The 21,468-nt window shown below is 40.1% G+C and overlaps 1 protein-coding gene across 5 annotated transcripts in view; it reads left to right on the forward strand.

The window, feature by feature from the left end:
- Nucleotides 1-21,468, forward strand: part of fam184ab (family with sequence similarity 184 member Ab) — a 206,014-nt gene that overhangs the window by 137,944 nt on the left and 46,602 nt on the right. For all 5 annotated transcript variants that reach the window (XM_006805644.3, XM_006805647.3, XM_006805646.3 and 2 more), the window contains 2 exons: nucleotides 3,156-3,306; nucleotides 10,423-10,635. In XM_006805644.3, the coding sequence (XP_006805707.2) occupies nucleotides 3,156-3,306; nucleotides 10,423-10,635 (364 nt within the window). The remainder of the gene's footprint in view (nucleotides 1-3,155; nucleotides 3,307-10,422; nucleotides 10,636-21,468) is intronic.

The following is a 21,468-nucleotide window of genomic DNA, read 5'->3' on the forward strand; positions in this document are numbered from 1 at the left end:
CTGGCGTTTCGAGCAAAATAAATTAATATTAAAAAATCGATTCAGGATTTTAATGAATCGATATCACGTTATCCAAGCCAGAATCGATTTTAATCGATAAATCGATTATCAAAACCCACCCCTATTTCATAGCTACCTGGCACCTGGGTGCCTCGGAGACACTGAGTCAACCACGAAACTCTTCTGTGTACCAAAATATTCTAAAGTCAAATGTGATGCACTTGTCTAAAGCTTGGCCCAAACTGGGTCATGCAACAGGGCAATGCACTGCAGCAAATCTACAGTAAAGTCATTGAAAAGAATCTGTCATAGACAAAAATTTGCATATGTTCAAATTAACTAAACATACAGTATTAAACCCTGTTTAGGACAACAACAAACAATGAGTGACCTTTTTCTGTATAGTCCTTAGTTATGATAAGTTAAGAATACCTTCATCTAGTGGGATGTTTTGAAAAAATAGAAGTGTTTTTATGTACAGATTGTGATGATTGAATTATGTGGCTGATTTGTAATTTTGGGTGTTTATAAGTTATTAACCTTTGTTTGCAAATCTTGGGGAAAACATCAGGTTGGATTGTTTATGGTGCTACTGTGGCTCTGGTTTCTTGTTATTTGGGTTTCCATGTCACAATAATAAAATGAACAAAATGAATTGTGCATGCTGACGTATGTATACAAGTATAAAAGGTTAGATTTTATTGCAATTTAGAACACAAAAAAATCATTTATGCTTTAAAAGGTTTATTTTTAATTTTCTTTGATTATGTTTTAGCCTATTTGGTGGACAGTGCAGAGAGTAGACAGGAAGGGGGTGAGAGAGTGAGGGCAAATGACACATGGGAAATCTTCTGTCTCGAATTGCCATAAGGTCCCTAGCCTTTAGTGTCCGGGTTGCTAGCTCAACCAGGTGAGTTACAGTGGCGCCCCAGTTTTAACCAGATTGTGAAGCACATTGTAACTGTGTATTTTAAAAGTACGAACAAAGTTCTTGTTAGAATGATTACATATTTTGAGCACACAGTAAATTATAATGTCACACGCACCTTAAATGAGCACATGCGGCTGTACAGATCCCTGAATCCAACCAATTATCCCACATTTGATCCGGATATTCCTTCCATCTTTGAAAGTTCCTTCATCCCTTCATGTTTTTACCTCTTTCCATTTGCCCTCGGCTCTTCCTGCACAGCAGAGAAGAGAAGAGCAGAGATCTTTGACGCCTCAAGTCTGGATGTGTCTGTGAGAGAGCAAGAGAGAGGGAGAACGTCTGCTTTATGCCGAACGAGGACGTGAATGATGACACGTGTCAAGTGTGCCGCATTATGAACGTGACTTTGTGGTGTGTGACTGCATCGCTGTGTGTGTTATAGCCTGCCTTCAGTCTGACACTTTGCAGCTCTCGAAGTAAGAGAAAAAATGTGTTTGCCTGGATACTTCATTTAACAGCTGCCATTTCAACTCCCACACAGCTATCACATTGGCAACGCGCAGACACACACATTGCCATTCGCAGAGCTGTTAGCCGAAGTGTTGGAGAGTGATGGGCGCTCAGTGGAAGCTGTGTTGAGGTCTAATGATTCAGGACAACTTATTGTTCCCATAAAGGTGTTATAGAGCTCTCTGAAGCACCTTTACTTTTCAAGCCAATTCCTAGCTGCTTGTTTGAGTCTCTTCTTTCAGACTTTGTTGTCATCTCCACAAAATCAGCCTAAACCTAACACACAACATTTGGGGGAATTAGCTGAATTCTAGTTCCTTATTTTCCCAGAACATACCTGTTAGATTTATTTGATACCCTCCAGGCAATCCATAATTTCAGTTCAGTCAAGACCCCTGTAGACAAAAGAAGATTAATATTTATGACTGGAGTAATTCATTTTTTGGCAGCTCTGTTCTGGGACCTTGCCACCCTTCATTATGCAGACAGTAAAAACTGGTGATGGGGAGGGCATCAGCAGGAGCACAGAGAAGATCAAGCATCATTGACAGCAGATTTCAGATTAAGTCAGATAAAGCGTGAAAGGAGGAGCTGGGGTTATTTATATAGCACCCCCCCCCCCACGAACAAGCACTTGGCGACAGAGGGAAGGAAAAACATCAGACAGAAACAGGCTCAGGGAGGGGCAACATTCTGCCACGACCGGATGGGGGTGAGGGGAGGAAGAGAGGACAAAGGACACACTGTGAGAGAGTGATAGAGATGAATAATAACTAATGATTAACTAAAGTAGTGGTGTATGAATACACAGAGAGTGAAAAGAGATGAGAGAAGAAGAAAAGCTCAGTGCGAGGAGCCTGATTCAAAGTAGAGGGGCCCGATTCTAGAGTACAGGAGCAGTCTGAGACCAAAGTGATCTTTTAGGATAATATGGTGCTACAAGGTCTTTAAGATATGATACGGGCCTGATTGTTCAAGATTTTATATGTAAGGAGAAAGATTTTAACAGGATTAAACAGGGCGACGATGCTAATTTGGGAGGAATGTGCTGTTTCTAGTCTCTGTCAGCACTCTTGATTGACTAAAGGGAGGGACTCCCTCAGGGAGTTTTTAGAGCCACCTGGCAGAAGTGGGTTGCAAAGTGGCTGCCACACTAAAGCAGTAGGCCCTATATTAAATTTGCCACCTGAATCTATAAGAGGGTATCAGCTGACATGAGTGGGTGTTAAAATCATTTTATCTGTGGTCACTGCTGGGCTTGACTGCATGCCCTGATTGAACTAACGCTGTGCTCAATTTCTTGTCAGCACAGCACATAAATCAGTTTGAGAGTTGACACTTAATCAATATAGGCAATCCCCCAGTTCCAATGATTTATGGTTATTCACTCACAAGAAAGAAGTTTGAGGAGGTTCCCGCTGTTTTCCAAAAATCAAATTTCCATCTTACAAACGGCGGTAAAAGTGCTGAAATGGAGCATCCTCTGATCCAAGCTACCTGTCAGTAACGCTGCTGCTGAAGGGTCTTTATTGAGCTCACTAAGATTTACGTGATTCCTCTGTCACACTGTTTTATTCTCAGGTTTTCTGGAACTTCGCAGTTCACAGATTGAATTTGTGTATTTTTCCGCACAGGTTTTGTGAATCACACTGGATGATTAATAAAGCACCTGAAACATAAACGCATATGTGTTTCATTTCGTGCTGTGCTATAGGCAGGAGTGTAAGAAGCTACGTGAGGAGCTGAAAGAGGAGCACGAGGAGGACAAAAACTCAGCCTTGGCTCAGCTGGCGCAAAGCAAGGAGCAGGAACTGAGCAATGCCAGGGAGAGCTGGCAAAGGAAAGTGGAGGACCTGCTAGAACAGGTGAGGCTCCCCAGTGGGAGCACAACAGTGCCGCCCATCCTTCTGTTCACTTTACTGTCTCTGTGCAAAACACTAAAACGGCACATATTGAAATGTTAAGTGAATTTTGGTGTTTATGTTGTGTTTTGGGAATTCAGGAAGTAAATATTGGTAGATTTTGAAAGACTAAAGTGACTTAGTAAGCTCATAAATAGGTGTGAATTAAAAAGCTGCAGTGATGAGCAGACACACATTGAATACAAAGAAAAATCAAAACTCATGAGAATAACATGAGAAAACAAACCAGTACTAAGACAGGACACAAACCGGAAAACAGGACAGTAAACAGATGATAAAACAAAGACAAAAGCAGAGATGTGACTTTGGTTGTGGTCAAATAGTCATTTGTACTTAAGAGGGCTTCTGATTAAATTATCTGCATGGCAGCCGTAATAAGAGCTGGTCAAATTCTCAAGTTGCAAAGAAAAGGTGCCTCAGTGCATGCTTCCTTACCTCCTTTAGCAGATGATACACTTCCCAACTCTAAGAAAATAAGGCCTTTCCAGGGTTCATAGCAGCACACCATTCAAACATTCACAAACCAAAATGATCAACATACCTGACAAGTGAAACAGATCATGTAAATTACCGCCTGTGCCATAATGATTTAATATGCCGATATGTTTTGAATCTTAACAGTTTGCCAAGCTCACTGTATAAATAAAGATAATTTTCCCTATTTCAAAGTTCAAAGAGAGGTGAATGTTGTAGTGTAACTCATTTTGCTGTGGTTTTGTTCTCATTTTCGGGGTTGCTGTACTTCCAGCTTTTGGGATTACCTTTAATTAGAGTCATGTCAGAGATTCTAAAAGCTTTAATAAAGGAAGCGTTTAAGTAGATGAGTGGACAACATGAGTGGCCAGCATGGTGGGCCACATTATTAAAACCATTTTATTTCATTGTGACTGCAAAGTTTCTCACTTTTTCCCACTTGGTAATGGAAACATTATTCACATCAACGTCTAAGTTCATATAGCCTGCATAAAGAAAAATACTAAGAACAGATAAGGCTGTACTACTTCTGTAGTATCACCAGGGCCTCCAGCCGCTTCTCCATCTCCATCACCCACCACATTATTAAGCATCCTAATGAAAGTGGTGTGAGCAGTGTGGGCCACTTTTGAAGAGGTCGTCGTCACACAGGTACTTCACCTCAAAGCTTTTGACACTGAAGTCAAGGAAAAGTAATTAGAGATAAACATGTGAGGTAATTGTGTTGGTTATGTGACTGCAACCTGAAAGTACACCAAGCTGTAGATAATTAGAGGGGAGAAGTCGATAAAGAAGAAAAAGGAGGGAAAACACACTACTGCTCATTATTGCTAATATTTTATTAGCCAATCACATGTCACCAACTCAATGCATTTATGCATGTAGACATGGTCACAATGACCTGAACAGGAAACTAAAGCCACAATTTTCACACGCTCACTAAAATTAGACAGAACTGAAGATTGGAAAAAGTGGTCTAATGAGTCTCGATTTCTTCTGCAATATTCACATGGCAGGTTCAGAATTTGGCATAAACAGAAAGATGGCATGCATCCTGCCTTGTATTAAAAGTTCAGGCTGGTGGTGGTGGTGTAATATATTTTTGGGCACACTTTGGTTTCCTCAGTACCAAATGAGCATTGTTTAAATGCCATGCCTACCTGAGTATTGTTGCTGATCATGTCCATCCCTTTTTGACCACTAAAATAATGTCAAATTGGTTTCTTGACCATGAAAAGGAGTTTACTCCAATGGCCTCAACCAATCCAAAAGGAGCAACTTTGAGATGTGATCTCATAAAATCTCCCAAAATCTCTGAGGAATGTTTTCAGCACCTTGTTGAATCTCTGCCATCAAGAATTAAAGGCAAAGGTAAAAGAGGGTCCACCCCAGTAGTAACAAGGTGTGATAAATAAAGTGTCCAGTGAGTGTAGACACAAACAAAGGCATTGCTGAGAAAGGATATATTTTAAATAAAAATAGGAACAGCAAGAAACTAACAGCTTTTATTAACACAAGAAATCACGTAGAGTCTGTACACCAAGTGTTTCTTTAAAGCACTGTTACGCAACAATACTGGTTAAAGATTTAAAGGTTTAATCTTCAACTTACAATCAACAGACCTTTTTGAACACAAAATGCCCACAGCCTGGAGTCAAGATGTTGTAATTATACCAGCGGTGAGAAAATCAATATGATGGGCGAAACATTATTGAAGCAATAAGAGCTACCTCTCTTCTAGGTGTATGTTGTGCCTGTGACAGCTTGTCTGTGCCAGACTCACAGATTTCCTCCTAACACTGGCACACAGACTCACGTATTCATTATGTGGTAGTGTTTAACGCGCACCAGAGCCGGCTGCTGTAGCTAATGACTGCACAGTAATATTAATGTGGCATGACTAAGCTCTCCTGTGGTCATCGTACGTGCAGAATCAACAGCTTTATTTCTGTTTGTTTGTGCATGTCTCTTGCATTAATTGCTGGTCTTCAACATGCCCGCCCTGTCATCGGTGATTAATGTAGCAGCTCCGCACCTCACAATCAGCTAAACCATATTTATTTACTCCAATGCCAAATCAGAGCAGCAGTCAGGCTCTTGACAAATACGCACTGATGGAGAAGAGGCTGTTTAGAAATCAAATGGCAGATGTCAGTGCCAGTAAGGCCTTGATGCGCAGCATGCTCCAAAGTGTGTTTTCAAAAGGCACAAGCATTGAAAATATTAGTGTCGTTGTAAATAACACCTAATGTGAATGATATATGCGGGTAATTTTGCACTCAAACGCAGAGTTGGTAAAGCTTGAAAACCTCCGCTTTGAATCTTAGTGAAAAACCAAATTAAAAAGGGTCAGTGGCATCCACACCATCACTGTCACAATATCAGATTTTCACTTCATGATTATCAACTTCATGATTAACAAGAAGAAGAATTTGGCTGCATGTGAATTTCATCTTTGACTTATGTTCACTGTTTTTTTTGTTTCATTTTTGGCAAATAAAATGCACCAAAGTAAGATAATATTGAGGGGGAAATGTTATAATATTATGTCTAATATTATCATATAGACCGTAGCTCATGGCTGTATGACTGCACCTCAGGAGGTAAAGCAGGTCATCTGTTGATCGGAAGGTTGGTGGTTCGATCCCTGGCTCCCACTAGTCTGCATGCCAAATATCCTTGATAAGATATTAACCCCAAGTTGCTCTCCGATGCATCCATCGGAGTATGAGTGTGAATGGTAGTTAGAAAGCACTTAAAAGCATAGAAGACAGTGAATGGGTGAATGTGCCATGTTGTGTAGAGCTCTTTGAATACTCTGGGAGAAAATATAAGAATCAGTCCATTTACCATTAAATAATACAGGGCTACACGTCTGAATCTTTGAATACAGTAAAGAACATAATAACAGCAGACTAGAAGCGAGCAGATGAGTGAAAACAGATCTTCCTTATTGAACTCATGCAAAAGCTTAATCAGTGTGGTTTTTAAGCCCAACCTCTATTATATGTGTCTATCTGACAACTGTGAGCAAGAAATTTCTCAAAAATGCCAGCTATAGCAAAAATGATACAAAATTAATATATGTAAGTTGTCAAATCTGTATTTCACTGTTTTACAAATCTTTTAGTAAATTTTATCAACGGCTCTCTCCAGTTTGGCATTTTCCATGTTTCTTTTAAATGTGCTGTAATCACACTGCCACCCAATAAAACTAACTTAGATCTATTAGTAATTAATAATTGTACCATATCATAATCTAACTAAAGGCTTCATGACTCAGTAGGTTTAACAGGTCAGACACATTATATCTAAAGGGTTGACGTTTTTTTATGTTTCAATTAGCAGTTTTAGATCCATTCAAATACAAAATTCAATTGGGGGTTCCTCAAGGGTCAGTCCTTGGTCCATTACTGTTCAACTTTTACATGCTCCCACTTGGTACTGTCATAATATAGCCTCATATTCTTATAGCGATGACACACAGTTGTACTTACCACTTCCCTCTTATGATGTAACCTCTGTTCATAAACCAATAAGCTGCATTCATGACTTGAAGTCCTGAATGTCTCAAAACTTTTTAGAACTGAACAGAGACAGGACAGAAATACTTGTGGTCCAAAATTTGTTCATATTTATCATCCATTTCTCTAAAACACAGTGATCAAGTCACGAACCTTGGTATCATTTTAAAAAGTGACCTCAGTTTTGATAACCACATCATTATAGTTACCAGAACTGCTTTCTACAACTTAAAATGTATCTAAGATTAGAAAAATCTTCTCTAAAACTGACTCTGAGAAATTCGTTCATGCATTCAAATCAAGTAGGTTATATTATTGCAATGCTCTATTTGCAGGATTTCCCAAATGATCAACATCATCGACGTCTTCAGCTTGTCCAAAATGCAGCAGCCAGAATCCTTACAGGTCACTGTTTTACCCGCAATTTACCGGCATTACCCCAGTAATGAAATGACTTCAATGGCTCCCAGCGCAATATAAAATTTTGATTAAATTGAGATCAACTAAATCTGTGTGTCAAACAGACTCCAAACCCTTCTATTCACAAAGGCCTACACTTAATATTTTTTGTTGTTGTTGTTTGTTCTGTTTTGCAGTTTTCACTCCCTTAAGACATTGTAAACTTAGAGTAGTTAATTTTTTTATTTTGGGGGGGAGGGGTTCATGTCTTAATATTTTGTATTAAGCAGATTTAGTTTTCATATATATACATATATAATGAAATGAGCTAAATAAATTAAATTTGTCTTTGTTTTCTAGTACATGGTTCTAGCTTTACGGGATTTATGGGAGAAACCCAAAAAACCCAAAAAGTTACTACTTAGAGAGGTCGGCACTGCTGACTTTATAATTGCAAGACATGCAAAATCACTGCCATCAGTCCAGGATTTACTCTCACTGTTGGCAATTTGTGATGACCTTTTTTTTTTTTTTACAGCTGGCACAAAACACAGTGAAACGAGGCACAGAAAGCTTAAAATGCCTGACCCTTCAAGTGGTGGGCTGTCATTACAAAAGTGGCATTTCATGTTGGTTACATAATCACCAGGTGATTCAACTATTCAAAATTGCAGGAACAAAACACAAAACCTTTTACTCTTGGTAGATAAAACAAAAGACTTTCCACTCTCAGTTTAGTAAATCAGGCCCCTGTTTTAACCTTAGTGGACATCAATGTTTGAAACAAGGATGCCAATGTGTATAAATCCAGGGAATGTGGAAACTGTTTAATACAATATGCAAGTTTTCACCTATTATACAACAACCCTCCCCACTGAGTAAGTCCACAATTTGCAAGCTATATGAGCAAGTACATTTTAGATAATACAGAATCAGTGTGCAGCATATATAATCATATGTGCCTGCTAATAAAGATTTGCCACCATGCAAAAAAATGTGTGACTCATGACTGAGTGATAATGTAATTTCCAAATTAGTGAAGCAGTTCCTGCGGCAAAGCTACTCTATTTAGATCACAGAGTCTTTCCTGTTGTGTTTACTATCTCAGAAACGATGATCTGCAAGTGGCTGCACAACTTTCTCAGATTATGTTTGAAAGTATTGTTGTATTTTTAATTAAAAGCTCAAAGCCGGATAATTCGTTCAGCTTTCACAGTCCATAGAGCAGAGTTGCACATTCAGGGTACAAATGCTCCTGTTTGTCTGTGAGATCTTTACCCTGAAACTTGTGTAAAGAGGTGTAGGGGTGTGATCACAATATTCTGAGAATGAGTCCATGAAAGTCAGAAGTCTTAACTGATTTTCATTTGGCTGATCACACATTCAGAGTTCAGTTCAGTTACGTTTTATTAAATAGCACCAAATCACAACAACAGTTGCTTCAAGGCACTTTATATTGTAAGGTCAACACCCTACAATAATATAAATGGTAAATGGCCTGTATTTGTATAGCGCTTTACTTATTCCCTATGGACCCCAAAGCGCTTTACACTACATTCAGTCATCCACACATTCACACACTGGTGATGGCAAGCTACATTGTAGCCACAGCTGCCCTGGGGCGCACTGGCAGAGGCGAGGCTGCAGGACACTGGCGCCACCAGGCCCTCTGACCACCACCAGTAGGCAACAGGTGAAGTGTCTTGCCCAAGTACACAACGACCGAGACTGTCGGAGCCGGGGCTCGAACCGGCAACCTTCCAATTACAAGACGAACTGCCAACTCTTGAGCCACGATCACCAAAGCTACAATAATAGAAATTCAACAATAACCCCCTACATGAAATTTAGGTCAAGAAGAGGAAGAGAAGTTGTGTGTGTGCAAGAAGCACACCATCAGAGCACAACTTTCAGGGAGTAATATAGAAACCGCAGACCCACTACAAGCTGTCTGTGAGTGCATAAGAGGACAATCTTAAAGGTGAGACTGGCTAAATTAAAATTAGCATTTTTGAATTTATAAAGCCTTTCTAAAAGATTTTCTGATCACATTCCAAACATCTGCTTTGTGAATGGATGGTTTGGTTTTAAGAACTGTTTCTTATAGGTTATTTTAAGTGATTTTATTGGCTCAGCCTACTTGACATTAAATTGTGTAGTAAGTAACTTATGGGCCCGTGACCTTAAAGGAGTTTGATGCCCCTAAAGTTTACTGTCGATCTTCTTCATCAGGGTTTCTGATTAGAATGTGTTTTTTGACCTGGCAGCAGTTGCATACAGTGCTGCCAGAGCAGCTTTTGCAAGGTCGTACTTATCTCAACACTTGAATTCAAAATCCTAAGCTGTCTAGACAGGCTAATTTTGTGAGTCACACTGCTGCCTGCTTTTAGTGCTATGTTCACAGCAAAAAGCTCTTTTGCTGGAGGACTTGAGAGTATATATTTGTTTAAGGCAAATTGATTGCCAACCCCAACCTTCTACCTTTTTGTTATTCTGCCATATAAAAATGCAGTTCCCTTGAAAAAGCCTGAACTTACACTTCCTGGACCACCTACCTGATTTCTATCCAACTAATTATGTATGCAGAGGTCTAGAGGCAGCGGCTTCTTCAACTTTCTCACTGACAATCACTGCAATATGTATTGTTCTTATTATTGTGCAGATATCCTTGTTGAAGCAAAGTCTGGAGATGCAGCTGTCCCAGTCGCAGTCGTCGCTGCAGCAGCTACAGCACCAGTTCAGCCAGGAGAGGGAGCACCTGAGGATGCAGCTGGAGGAGCTGCAGACGGAGCATCAGAGGCGACAGCAGCGTCTGCAGGAGGCCCACCGCTGCGCCATGCAGGACATGGAGCACGCCAGGCAACGTGATTTGAAGGTAACATTAAAGTGACCCAAAAAGGCTGCTATAGAGCTTTTTTGTCAACGGTTCATTTGGTTGGTTGCAGCTTTCCTAGTGGCGTCTTTGTGGTTCCCATTTGCTGTGGGATTCCCAAGTACTTGTAGCTGTCCTCAATTTCTGCAATATCGCCTTCTGGTAGTGCAATCCCCTTAGTTCTGACTACCTTGCCTCTCTTTGTTACCATCCCACTACACTTCCCCAGATTGACTGACATTCCAGTGTTGTTGCTGTAGATCCTCGTGGTGTGGATCAGTGAATCAGTGTCTCATTCACTCCTACATCTCATCCATGTAGAGGAGGTGGATGATGATGGCTCCATTCTGTAGCTGGTATCCGTAGCCAGTCTTGTCAGTGAGGTTCAGGCCTGTGCAGAACAGCAGTGAGGACAAAGCATCTCCTTGGTAGATCCTGCAATTGATGGTGTCTTGTGCTATAGGCTTAAACTTGGCATGACGCGGTGTTATTTGCCATATCCCCATTCAGTTCCTATCTATATCTATATCATCAGGTCAAAAACACCACACTGTACATTTATAAGGTGCAGTTTGCCAAGTCACAATCCTGTACTGAACAGAATAGAGAAGACATACATTTTGTGTGACTTTATCGGTCTCTCCCATTGTTGTGGAGGAACTTTGGTCCATTCTTCTTTCCAAGAAGTTTATAGGTATTGAGGTTTACACGCTTTCATTTATACACAGCTCTTTTAAAGTCCCACCACTGCATTTCAGTGAGGTTGAGCTTCCGCACTTTGACCTGGCCATTGAAACACCTTGATTCCTTTACTTTTATAGCCATTCTGTTATAGATTTTCTGCTGTGCTTGAATTGTTCTGTTGCATGAGTTTGGGCCAAGCTTGAGCTGTCACGCAGGTAGCGTATACAGAGTTGTCTCAGTCAATGCTAAGTGTCCAAGTCCTGTGGCTGCAAAACATATCATCACCCCACTTTGGTCTTGTCTATCCGAAGCACTGAAGTCTTACAGTTTGTTTAAATACAGCTTTCCAAGCTTAAGTTTTTTTGCCGTTTCTCTGACATTGGGGTGAATTTAGCACTAATAGAACAATTGTGGCATTGTGTTTACATAGCACCTGAAGCTCCAGTACAGCAAGGAGCAACATTTTCTGCTTTTAGAGATTTTCACACTTGCTGATAATCAATTTATCAAGTGCCTCTGATTAGCAGCTACTGGCTACTACTTGCCATCTTTATTTTTTATAAAAGCAGTAAGGGTGTACTTAAGTTTTCAACAAGTACATAGAGTCCTCTGAAAACATTCTTTTTCTATGCCTGTAAGTTTTATCGATGGAAAGGAAATAAAACTAAAAATATGTCATGAAGCAGTCTGATTGGCAAGATTTATACTGCAACACAGACTCGGGCCAAATCAGTACAATGAGCAGTAGACTGATCAGCCCAATAGACACATTTTGTTCATTGCAAATTACATGAAAATAATAGTTTATGTTCTATTTCAATCCTTTTGGACGGACAAGCTGCTAGACCTGCCACATTACAATCCCTTTGCACAACCCTGTGAAGACAAAGAGACCAATGATAACACACTGCAGAGCAAATAACTTTTTAATCGTTGCTGTTGTGTTTGCTGTTTGAAAGCTGAATTTGAAATTGATTTTGCTCCTGACAGAGAGTCTTTCCAGCTCAAATAGATCAATAGGCCTGCAGACAAATACAGAACCTAATACAAAATGTTGTTGGGAAGCCTGTACTGCTCTCGCTAATTAAAACAAAGGATGTGGGTGACATACGGAGAAATAAAACAGTAATTATAATAATACATCTCAGCGACCCTCGGGACCCCTACGTCTCTCTGCTCTGCATGGAGCATCAATCAGCAGTCATCAGTGAACACTGTCCTCTGCACTCAATGTTCCCCAATCACCGAATACAGTGCATTATTATTTCTATTTAGTTCAAAAAGTGTGTTTTCTAAGACCACTGGGCCTTCTTCAGTTCTGAATTAGTTGGTTTATTATCTGGTTTATTATCTCTAAGTGCTAAACCTTTCCCTAAATCTAAGCCTAAATTTAAACTTAATTCTAACTTTAACCCTAACTCAAACAGACTAACACAAGGGTACTAAAAAGTGAGAGCTGGTCAAGATGTTCTACGTTTTTAAGATCATTCTGATGGTTTAAACATGTTTTCATTTATCTGTCTTTGTTTTCCTGTGGCAGATGACTTTAGTGACTCAGTCATGTTCTTTGGATGAGTAATTCTCAACAAAACAGCAAATAACAATCTGCCCATTCTCCACAGCCACATTTTAATAGGACTGTTACACACACATGTTCAGTGAGTGCATCCCTTCAGCTCGCCACTTTATAAAAGAGTTGTTTTATGATTGCCTCTGTGTGACACCTCTCAATTATAGCTACAAAACTATCTAGGTTTATGTAGATTTCACTATGCCAGACAGGGTATTGCAAAAAGCAAAAAAGAATGGTGACATAGACAAGAGACCGAGGATGCAACACCATCAATCTCTGGGTGATCACTTTGCACACGTCACCTGGTAGGATAGCTCTAAACAGTTATGGTCAGACCCAGACTGATGGCAGTCACTGACACAGACTAGCGAAGGTTTGTAAGTACCTTACAATAACACAGAGAAGAACACAAAAATTTGCAAAATGTGAGCAAACACTTGGCGACAGTGGAAAGGAAAAACTCCCTTTTAACAGGAAGAAATCTCCATCAGAACCAGCCTCAGGGAGGGGCGGCCATCTGCCTCGACCGGTTGTGGGTGAGGGGAGGAAGACGGAACAAAAGCACGCTGTGGTTTTTACCCCCCCCTCCAGGCCGACAGGCGTGATGGACACCTAAGTATTTTAAAATTTGCAACAAGTGCAGTTTAAGAAGATGGCACACTAAGGTTTCATTTTAACCTCTACTCTGTAACTTAGATTTATTTTTAGCTGTCTTTCTAAAATATTCTCTTATTTATGCTGAAACAAACTGAGTTTCATTGCAATAACGTAGTCCTGCATTTCAGCATAATAAGAACTTTTAGTTTTTATATGTAAAATGTTGCATTCCTGAAAAGTTTCATGCTGTTATTCAATGTAAATAGTTTAAACGACTACATGAACTGTGAGCTTACAGACTCCTGTTATCCTCTCAGCCAGTTAGAGATGCTCTTCAGGAGACGTCTTACTTGACTTTTGAATGCAGTGGAGCCTTGTCAGAGTCAAGAGTAGAGTGGCAGTGACTCATCCCCATCATTACTCGCCCTGACTGACAGCAGACAGCCTCTGCATCAAGTAGCTCTACTGACAGCTCTGTGTTTCCTCTTTATAATGTCAAAAACATGCAAGTATAAACACCACATACCCTCTCCTCAAGGTGCCAAGAAAATGTTCTTCAGCACTAATCCGTCCATTTCACAGTCAAGGTCGATTTGGATCAGTTTTACATCACAATTCCAAATCCCGTCTCCGTCTTGGACGCTGTAATTGTATTAATACTTTAAGTAGAATGGAGGTCAGGAAGCAGCGTCCTTATGATGCGTGTGTGTGTGTGCGTGTGTGTGTGTGTGTAAACGATAGAAAACAGTGAGTCACACAGCTCTTATGAAATCGACAGTCTTCATTATTTCCCCGTAAACCGAACTGACTGCTGTAACAAACACGCTCCTCTCTGTTATCTTCATCTCCTCCTCCACTTGTTTCTCCTCTGATGTAAACGCACACAGCTCTGGTACATATTTGCTCACTATACCCACAAAATTGACCACTTTTTTTGTTGCTCAGAGTACTTCTTCCTCTGTCACAGACTTAGTTAATAAGCTGGGAAACCAAGTGTTAAAAGCTTTATGGAGGGCTTTTATGGTGACGGGGTGTTTATGTTTCTGTCGGAGCGCAGGGAGAGAAAACTCAATTATCCCGTGTGGAGGCATTTGAAGGATGATTTGTGATTTGTCTGTGTGTGTGTAGGTGTGTGTGTGTGTGTGTGTGCGGGCCGGGGGTGGGGGGGTGGGGGGTGATGAGAGGTACATTCATATTGTCTGGTGTTATCTCTTCACACTTCACAGGAAGTTATATCCAGGGAGTAATACATTTGTTCCAAATCCTTGCTATATACGCACATACACACACATTCAAATAACCAAAGTTTGCTCCCAGACTCTCTGCAACTAAAAGCTGCAAATAGAAGCAGTGAATGAGCGTGAGGCAATTGACAGTATATGGAATTTCCTATCTTTTGTCTTAGTTATTTCTCCGATACTTACTTGCCTTCTTTTGTCTGCACGCTAAGGGAAAGAATGATTTCACCTTCAACAGTGGTGGTTTTTAAAAGGATGTGTAGATATTAATTCAAATAAATATTTAAAAAATTGCAGGCACCCACCATCCAGGCTGAAATATCACTGTCAGATGGATTGATGTTATTCCTTTTACTGACATAAATCCTTCCTGTTGCTGCAGTCATGTAAAAACGTTTTCACACAAGATATGAAGTCCTGTGAAAAGTAACACTAAATGCTTCAATAGGAATTTAGAGGGTTACATGTTAAACGACTAGTCATGTGTCTCTAATCAAATGCACTTGATTGATTGATAATCAGCAAATGTGACCATCTCTGTAAAAGCAGAGGTTGTGACAGTCACAATCTTTCCAGCACTTTCAGCCCAAGTTTGGATCGTGTAGTACATAGAGAAATAGCAAAAAATCATCTATGTCCACTGTGAGCGACCATCTTTGAACAGAGGCGGTGGTTTACGACACCAACTGTCTGCCATCTATAATCCAGTTTTGAGTTCCCTCCCCAGATGCCTTAACGCCCACTCACACCCTGGGCCATCTGACCTCAGGAATTCGCATGATAAGGTGGGGCCAGGTTTCACAATGAGCTCACCCAAAACCCTGGCTGATTGGGACCCACACCCAGTTTCACACCTTGGCTCAGGAGGATCATCAGGGGGTCCTTTTGTCCCTCTGTGGGGGGATACTCCCACTAGGTTTAAATCTGGGACACCCCACCATTTGACCTTAGAACTGAAGAAGCTTCTCGGATGAGAGGTGAAACGTCTTCAACCAACTTAAAGAAGTCCAGACGCTTTTCTTTGCAAGCTCCTTTGACTACGATGACCTGGATGACTGAGAACCTTCACAGACCTAAAGCTACATCTCAGACTCAGACTTACGTTGGTGTGTTAAATACTAAAGTTCATAATAAGCATATCATTAGAAAAAGTCTGATCAACTATGACTTGTTTTAAAGGGTTGCCGGCAGAAAGCCTTGGACAGTATGGATTAGGTTTGTATCTGAATAAACCACAAGACATCTGAACCAAAGCTCTTTGGATAGACAAGACCAAGGTGGAGACAAACAAATGCTTCACACCAGCTGTCAAGGACAGTGGTGGAGGAGTGATGATCGGGGCTTGTTTTGCAGCCATGGGTCCTGGGTACCTTGTAGTCGCTGAGCCAACCAGCTCCTCTTTACACCAAAGTATTGTAGAGCCAAATGTGAGGCCAACTGTCTGACAGCTAAAGCTTGGTCTACATTGAGTCACACCATAGGACAATAATTCCAAGCACAACAGCAAATACCACTCAGTACTGACACACCTTTAGCACTATCTTTAGTTCTGAGTGCTCCCATATTTTTTATTCAGAGTTGCCTCGGTAGAATGTTTCTGATTCGTGGTAGTGTAGTGCTTTTCTACTCTTTCTGAGAGAATAGAAGTACTTCTGGACATCTCCCATCCACACAGCACTTTATTCTCCCGTTAACTTTTTTTTTTCTTATCACACACACATTCCCACTCCAATGAATTCACCAGGGGCAATTTGGAGTTCTGTGTCTTTCCCAAGGACACTTCAAGAGATGGAGTGTATGAGCCAGGGATTACACCACTGACCATCTGACTAATAGATCACCTCCCTTCCTGTACAGCAGCAGCCCAGTCAGCAACAAAAATGTCGCTGGTACCATTTTGTTAATCACAAGGTCATCATGCACTCAGACAGTTCCTGCTTTCTTGACTGTTTTACTTTAAATGTCATGATCAATTACAGAATATACATAATGCTGTGTTGAAGAATCATAGAAACGGACTTTTAAGGCAATAAACTCTTCTCATACATCAAGCGCATCAAGTGGGTTCGTTTTCTCTGGCTTCAATTCAATCAGATTTCTTTTTCCAGCCACGAGAGTTGCTTTTTTCTGCCATAATTCTTTATGTAGTGAAATAATTATCTATGAGAAATGCTGAAAGTTAGTGTGCACATGTTCAGACATCACCTGTGCTACTTTTCGCCTGATCTGATCTGACCTTCAAGTTCTGCATTAAAAATAAATCACCAAATCCCCTCAATCATCTCTGGAATAACGGTAGAGTGCAGTCATTTCCCACAGTCAAACACCGAAAGGGGCCTTTTTTACTAGTCAGGTGGTGTTCTCTGGTCTAAAAAGCTTTGAATAAGGTGAGCATTATCATATTACAGCAGCTCCAGGGTCCGAACATGTTACCTGTTTTAAAACCCTTGTGTTGGCTGCAGGTTAGTTTAGGCATTAAGATTCTACTCAACAGTCTAAGATCTTAGACGCATTAGACAGGCTTTTAAGCCACATCCCTTTCAGATGCCTCACTTTCTCCACCTGGGGACTCTCAGTGGTCTTCGGGGTCAGGATTCAGAATTGCACTAAAAGCAGCTGGATCAGTTTGCCACAAAACCCGAGGGTCAATGTTCTCAGTTCATGTCTTTGTATGTTTACCCGAAGCTCTTGTTCTTCGGTATCACCACTTTTACTTGTTAAATGGATTCAGCCACCAGAAAAGTAACAAATATTGACCGCTTGGTAATGGAAAGAAGATTGAAGAAGCAGGCCTTCACACACAAACAGCACAGAGAGACAAGACAGGGGAGGAGGTGAATGTAACAACAGTTCAGTCAGTTTGTAATTAAAGGATTCACTGCAGTTAGGAGAAACTAATGCTCTCCTTTTAATTAAAGGAATAAAAGGTATGCTTTTAACTGACTCGGGGCACAAAAGCAACAATGATCAATACTGATGAATAAGATAGATTAGTGGCTTTTAAAACTGTTACAGGATTCGTTGCACATATGAACTCAGTGAAGGACATTAAGAATATCTATGATAATTAAAGGTTCTCCCAGATCTTAAAAAACTGCAGTGGTGCTACTTCAAAGTCAAACTGTAGAGCTTGTGTTTTGTGATGTGTTCAAGAGAAACAGAATACTTAGGCAAGGATTAGATGGATTAAATCAAGTCCTTAAGATTTGCTCAAGTCTCAAGTAAGGGCCAGTGGACCAACACCTAATCTTAAAAAGGAAGACAGGGAATGAATGAGGCCCTAAATAGATTATTTGGAAGTATAAAATTGAGTGTAGTGTAGTGTCTCATGTTGGACACGATAGTAAAGTAGGCTGCCATGATTTATCTGCAAGCCCCTTTGTTACCCTCCTCCGGCCTAGCTTCTCTTTTATATTTGAGTGAAAGAGGTCTTTGCTGCTTTTCCTTCTTGGGCTGGGCACTGAGCATATATAGGCTACATTTTTCAGATTTTTGTTTTGTTAATCTGAACTAAAACACAAAAAGTTGAATTAAAAATAGAGTATTTTTACAATTTAAATATTTTAATTAACTTCTAGGTGTGGCTTCTGATTACAGTTAAGTCAAAATGCTTATTTGCACCACTTTATGTTGCCATAAAGTCATGCACACTTTTTGGCAGCATAAAGTGTGCATCACTTTTGTGTTGGAAGATTTCAGCTTACAAAATCTTGAAGATCACTTTGCATGTCTATTCTTTTATCTGTGCCAAGATTATACCAACCGCTTACTTCACTCATGGCGTCAGGTTAGCTACATAAAGGTCGACGAAACACAACCAGACAACAAAATAAAAATCCTTGTAGTATGGTAAAAAAAAAAATAATTGAAAAACAATTGAGAAAAAAAGACTCAAATTTATACCATAGATTATTTTCAGAAAAGTTTATCCTGGACCTTGATCCTTGAGGTTGAGGTAGCTGAGATTCAAACATGTCGAAGAGTTTTAGTAGATGCACCAATGGTATCAATTTGAAAAAGTTATGTTGCATCGTTCTCAATTTATCACATGTGAAAATCATGACTGAGGGGTTAAAAGTGCTGGAAACTGCAGTTCCTTCAGTGGCCACTTGAGGCAGGCTCAGAAAGTGAATGAGTACTCATAGACTCACATGTTAAAATGCCCCAATTTACAGCAGAAGCAAACATGTTTTCAAGTTAGTACAAAAATAGTTTTGGCTTCGGTGGATAGTTTGACATCAGCTGTTTAGCGAGTCAATTTGTTTTATAGTTCATTGGTCTGGATACAGACTTTTATGTCCCTTGTTTGTGTGGTTGGTTTCTGTTTGGTAGATTTGGTAGAAAAAAGAAACTGTGGTGGCAACCAAAACATCCATCATTGATATACAGACTGTGTTTGAGATTAATCAGAATAATGTTGCCTTTTATTAAGTTGCTGAGGATTGTTATGTTATCTTTTTAGGACTTAATGTGATTCTTCTGCTCTAAAGTGCAAATAGGAAAATTATGTAAAATATGAAGCAGCTTTTCATCGTGAGAAAACAGAGAGCCCTGTTATAGCAGATAAATGACTGAATCCACTATAAATAGCAGTTATTTCTTTTCTTTTTTTCTTTCAGAAGTCATTAATGCACTGCGCTGCTTTTGGTGCTTTTGAAGGGTTACCATAAAAACAGCATGGGAGCCCCGTCGAACACTGAATAACCAGGGCTGCTGTCCGCCAACTCAGAGCGAGCCTCATTTCAATATTCAAGCATCTCTTCAATCCATGTATCATTTCCCAAAGGCATTACACACTGCTGAATCAAAATTCAGATGTTTCTGTCAGCCTCATTTGAATATCATTTTAGATCATTCTCGCTGATGGATTGTGGTTTAAAATTTACAAAATGGCACCTGAACATTTCACTGACAAAGAAAAGCGAGCTAAACTCAGTGTGAACCGTGGTGTGCTTTAACGCTTTGTGCAACAATGCAAATGAGATCTGAACATCATCCAATATTTCACAACTGCTGATAGAAAAAGTATCAACATTTTCCTTATTTATTGTCATGCTGGGTTAGTTATCTTGATACCACTTTAGACAAAGATGATTAGGTGGTTTGTCCAGAGTTGGAAAGAACATTTAACACATGTATGGATGTGTACATACCTATTAACGATGCTTGCAATAAGGACGTGAACATAAAGTGTTACCAAATGCATCTGGCAACCAAAAATCTAATCAGACAGTTAAGCGTTTAAAGGTTTTACTAAGTTCAAGAGTTGGGTTTTAGAGAGACGCACTGGAGTTTCTCAGATTAGATGATGGACAGTTGAGCGAGCAACGTGGTCCATCTTTTTTATACTTCACTTAAGGGCTATGTGGTCTGTGATGGTTGTACGTGACACTGTGATAGGTAGTGAATGTAGGGAGCAGTGGAAGAGGAGAGCTTTTCTGGAAAGAAAAGGAATGAAAATCAGTAAAAGTAAGACAAAATACTGAATGAAGAGGGAGACAGTTTGAAAGTGGATGGAGTAGAAGGTGAATGAGTTTAAATCCCTGGATTCAATTATCAAAAGCAACAGACAGTGCACAAGAGAGGTGAAGAAGAGAGTCCAGGCAGGATGGAGTGGGTGGAGACGAGTGTCAGAGGTGATTTATGACAAAAGGATAGTACAGGAGGGAAATAGAAGGCAGAGTTGAAATGGTTAGGATTTCAACCAAGATTAGAAATCAGTGCATCAGAGGGACAGCTCAGGTTGAGTGTTTTGGAGACAAAGTTAGAGGTGACTCTAAGATAGTTTGGACATGTGCAGAGGAGGGATATTGGATATACTGGACAAAGGATGTTGAAGATGAAGCTGCCAGGCAGGAGGAAAAGAGGAAGACCTCAGAGGAGGTTTGTGGATGTCATGAAGGAGAACATGCAGAGGGTTGGTGTGACAGAGCAGGATGCTAGGAATAGGGTGAGATGGAGACAGACAGTCCACTATGGTGATCCCTGCAGTTAAAGCCAAAAGAAGTAGTTTAGGTGGAGGCTACTTTCTGTAAATTAGAGGTATTATCATTATAAACACCTTTGTAAGCTTAGAAAAGCCTTGACAATGACTACTGTTAATCTCTAAAGAAGTCATATTGTACCAACTTATACCTGCATGTTGAAAAATAGCGCTTAAGTAGTACCCTGTGTGTGTAATCTCAGTGATAACTTTAGAGGACTGCTTTCTGGAAACAGAAATGAGGCTCCTGATAGATTGCAGAAACACTTTAATGGCCGTTTGACACAGAGACGTCAAATCCTGACAGCAACAGCAGCGCTGACTATTTCTCAAAGAAGTAAAAGCATGTTTCCTATAAACCGCTGCTAGAAAGGCACAAAGTGTGGATACTCACACATCAAAAACAGCCTTTTCTGCCAGAGTAAACACTCAGCTGCCAGCAGCGTAACATTAGTGGGTCTTCACTGATGTTACGATGTGTGTGTGTGTGTGTGTGTTTGCTTTGTGGCAACCCTCCAGTAAACAGTGCTAATGCATGATGCTAATGCTGTGTAAGCTTGTCAGTTGTTTTTGCTAATAGTCAAATATGTTTTTCTGCTTAAACTGTTTAAGTTCTTGTTTGGAAACTAAAGTGGAAATCAAAGAGCTGAACGAAACAAAATGAACATATTTATTGTTTTATTAATTAAATAGTCGAGACTCTTGCTTTCAGATGCCGAATGTGGCAAAAACTTTCCAGAAAAGCTGAAAATTGGAAGTGT

Source organism: Neolamprologus brichardi, chromosome 15, assembly GCF_056152115.1.
Source record: "Neolamprologus brichardi isolate AB-2024 chromosome 15, ASM5615211v1, whole genome shotgun sequence".
Lineage (NCBI taxonomy): Eukaryota > Metazoa > Chordata > Actinopteri > Cichliformes > Cichlidae > Neolamprologus > Neolamprologus brichardi.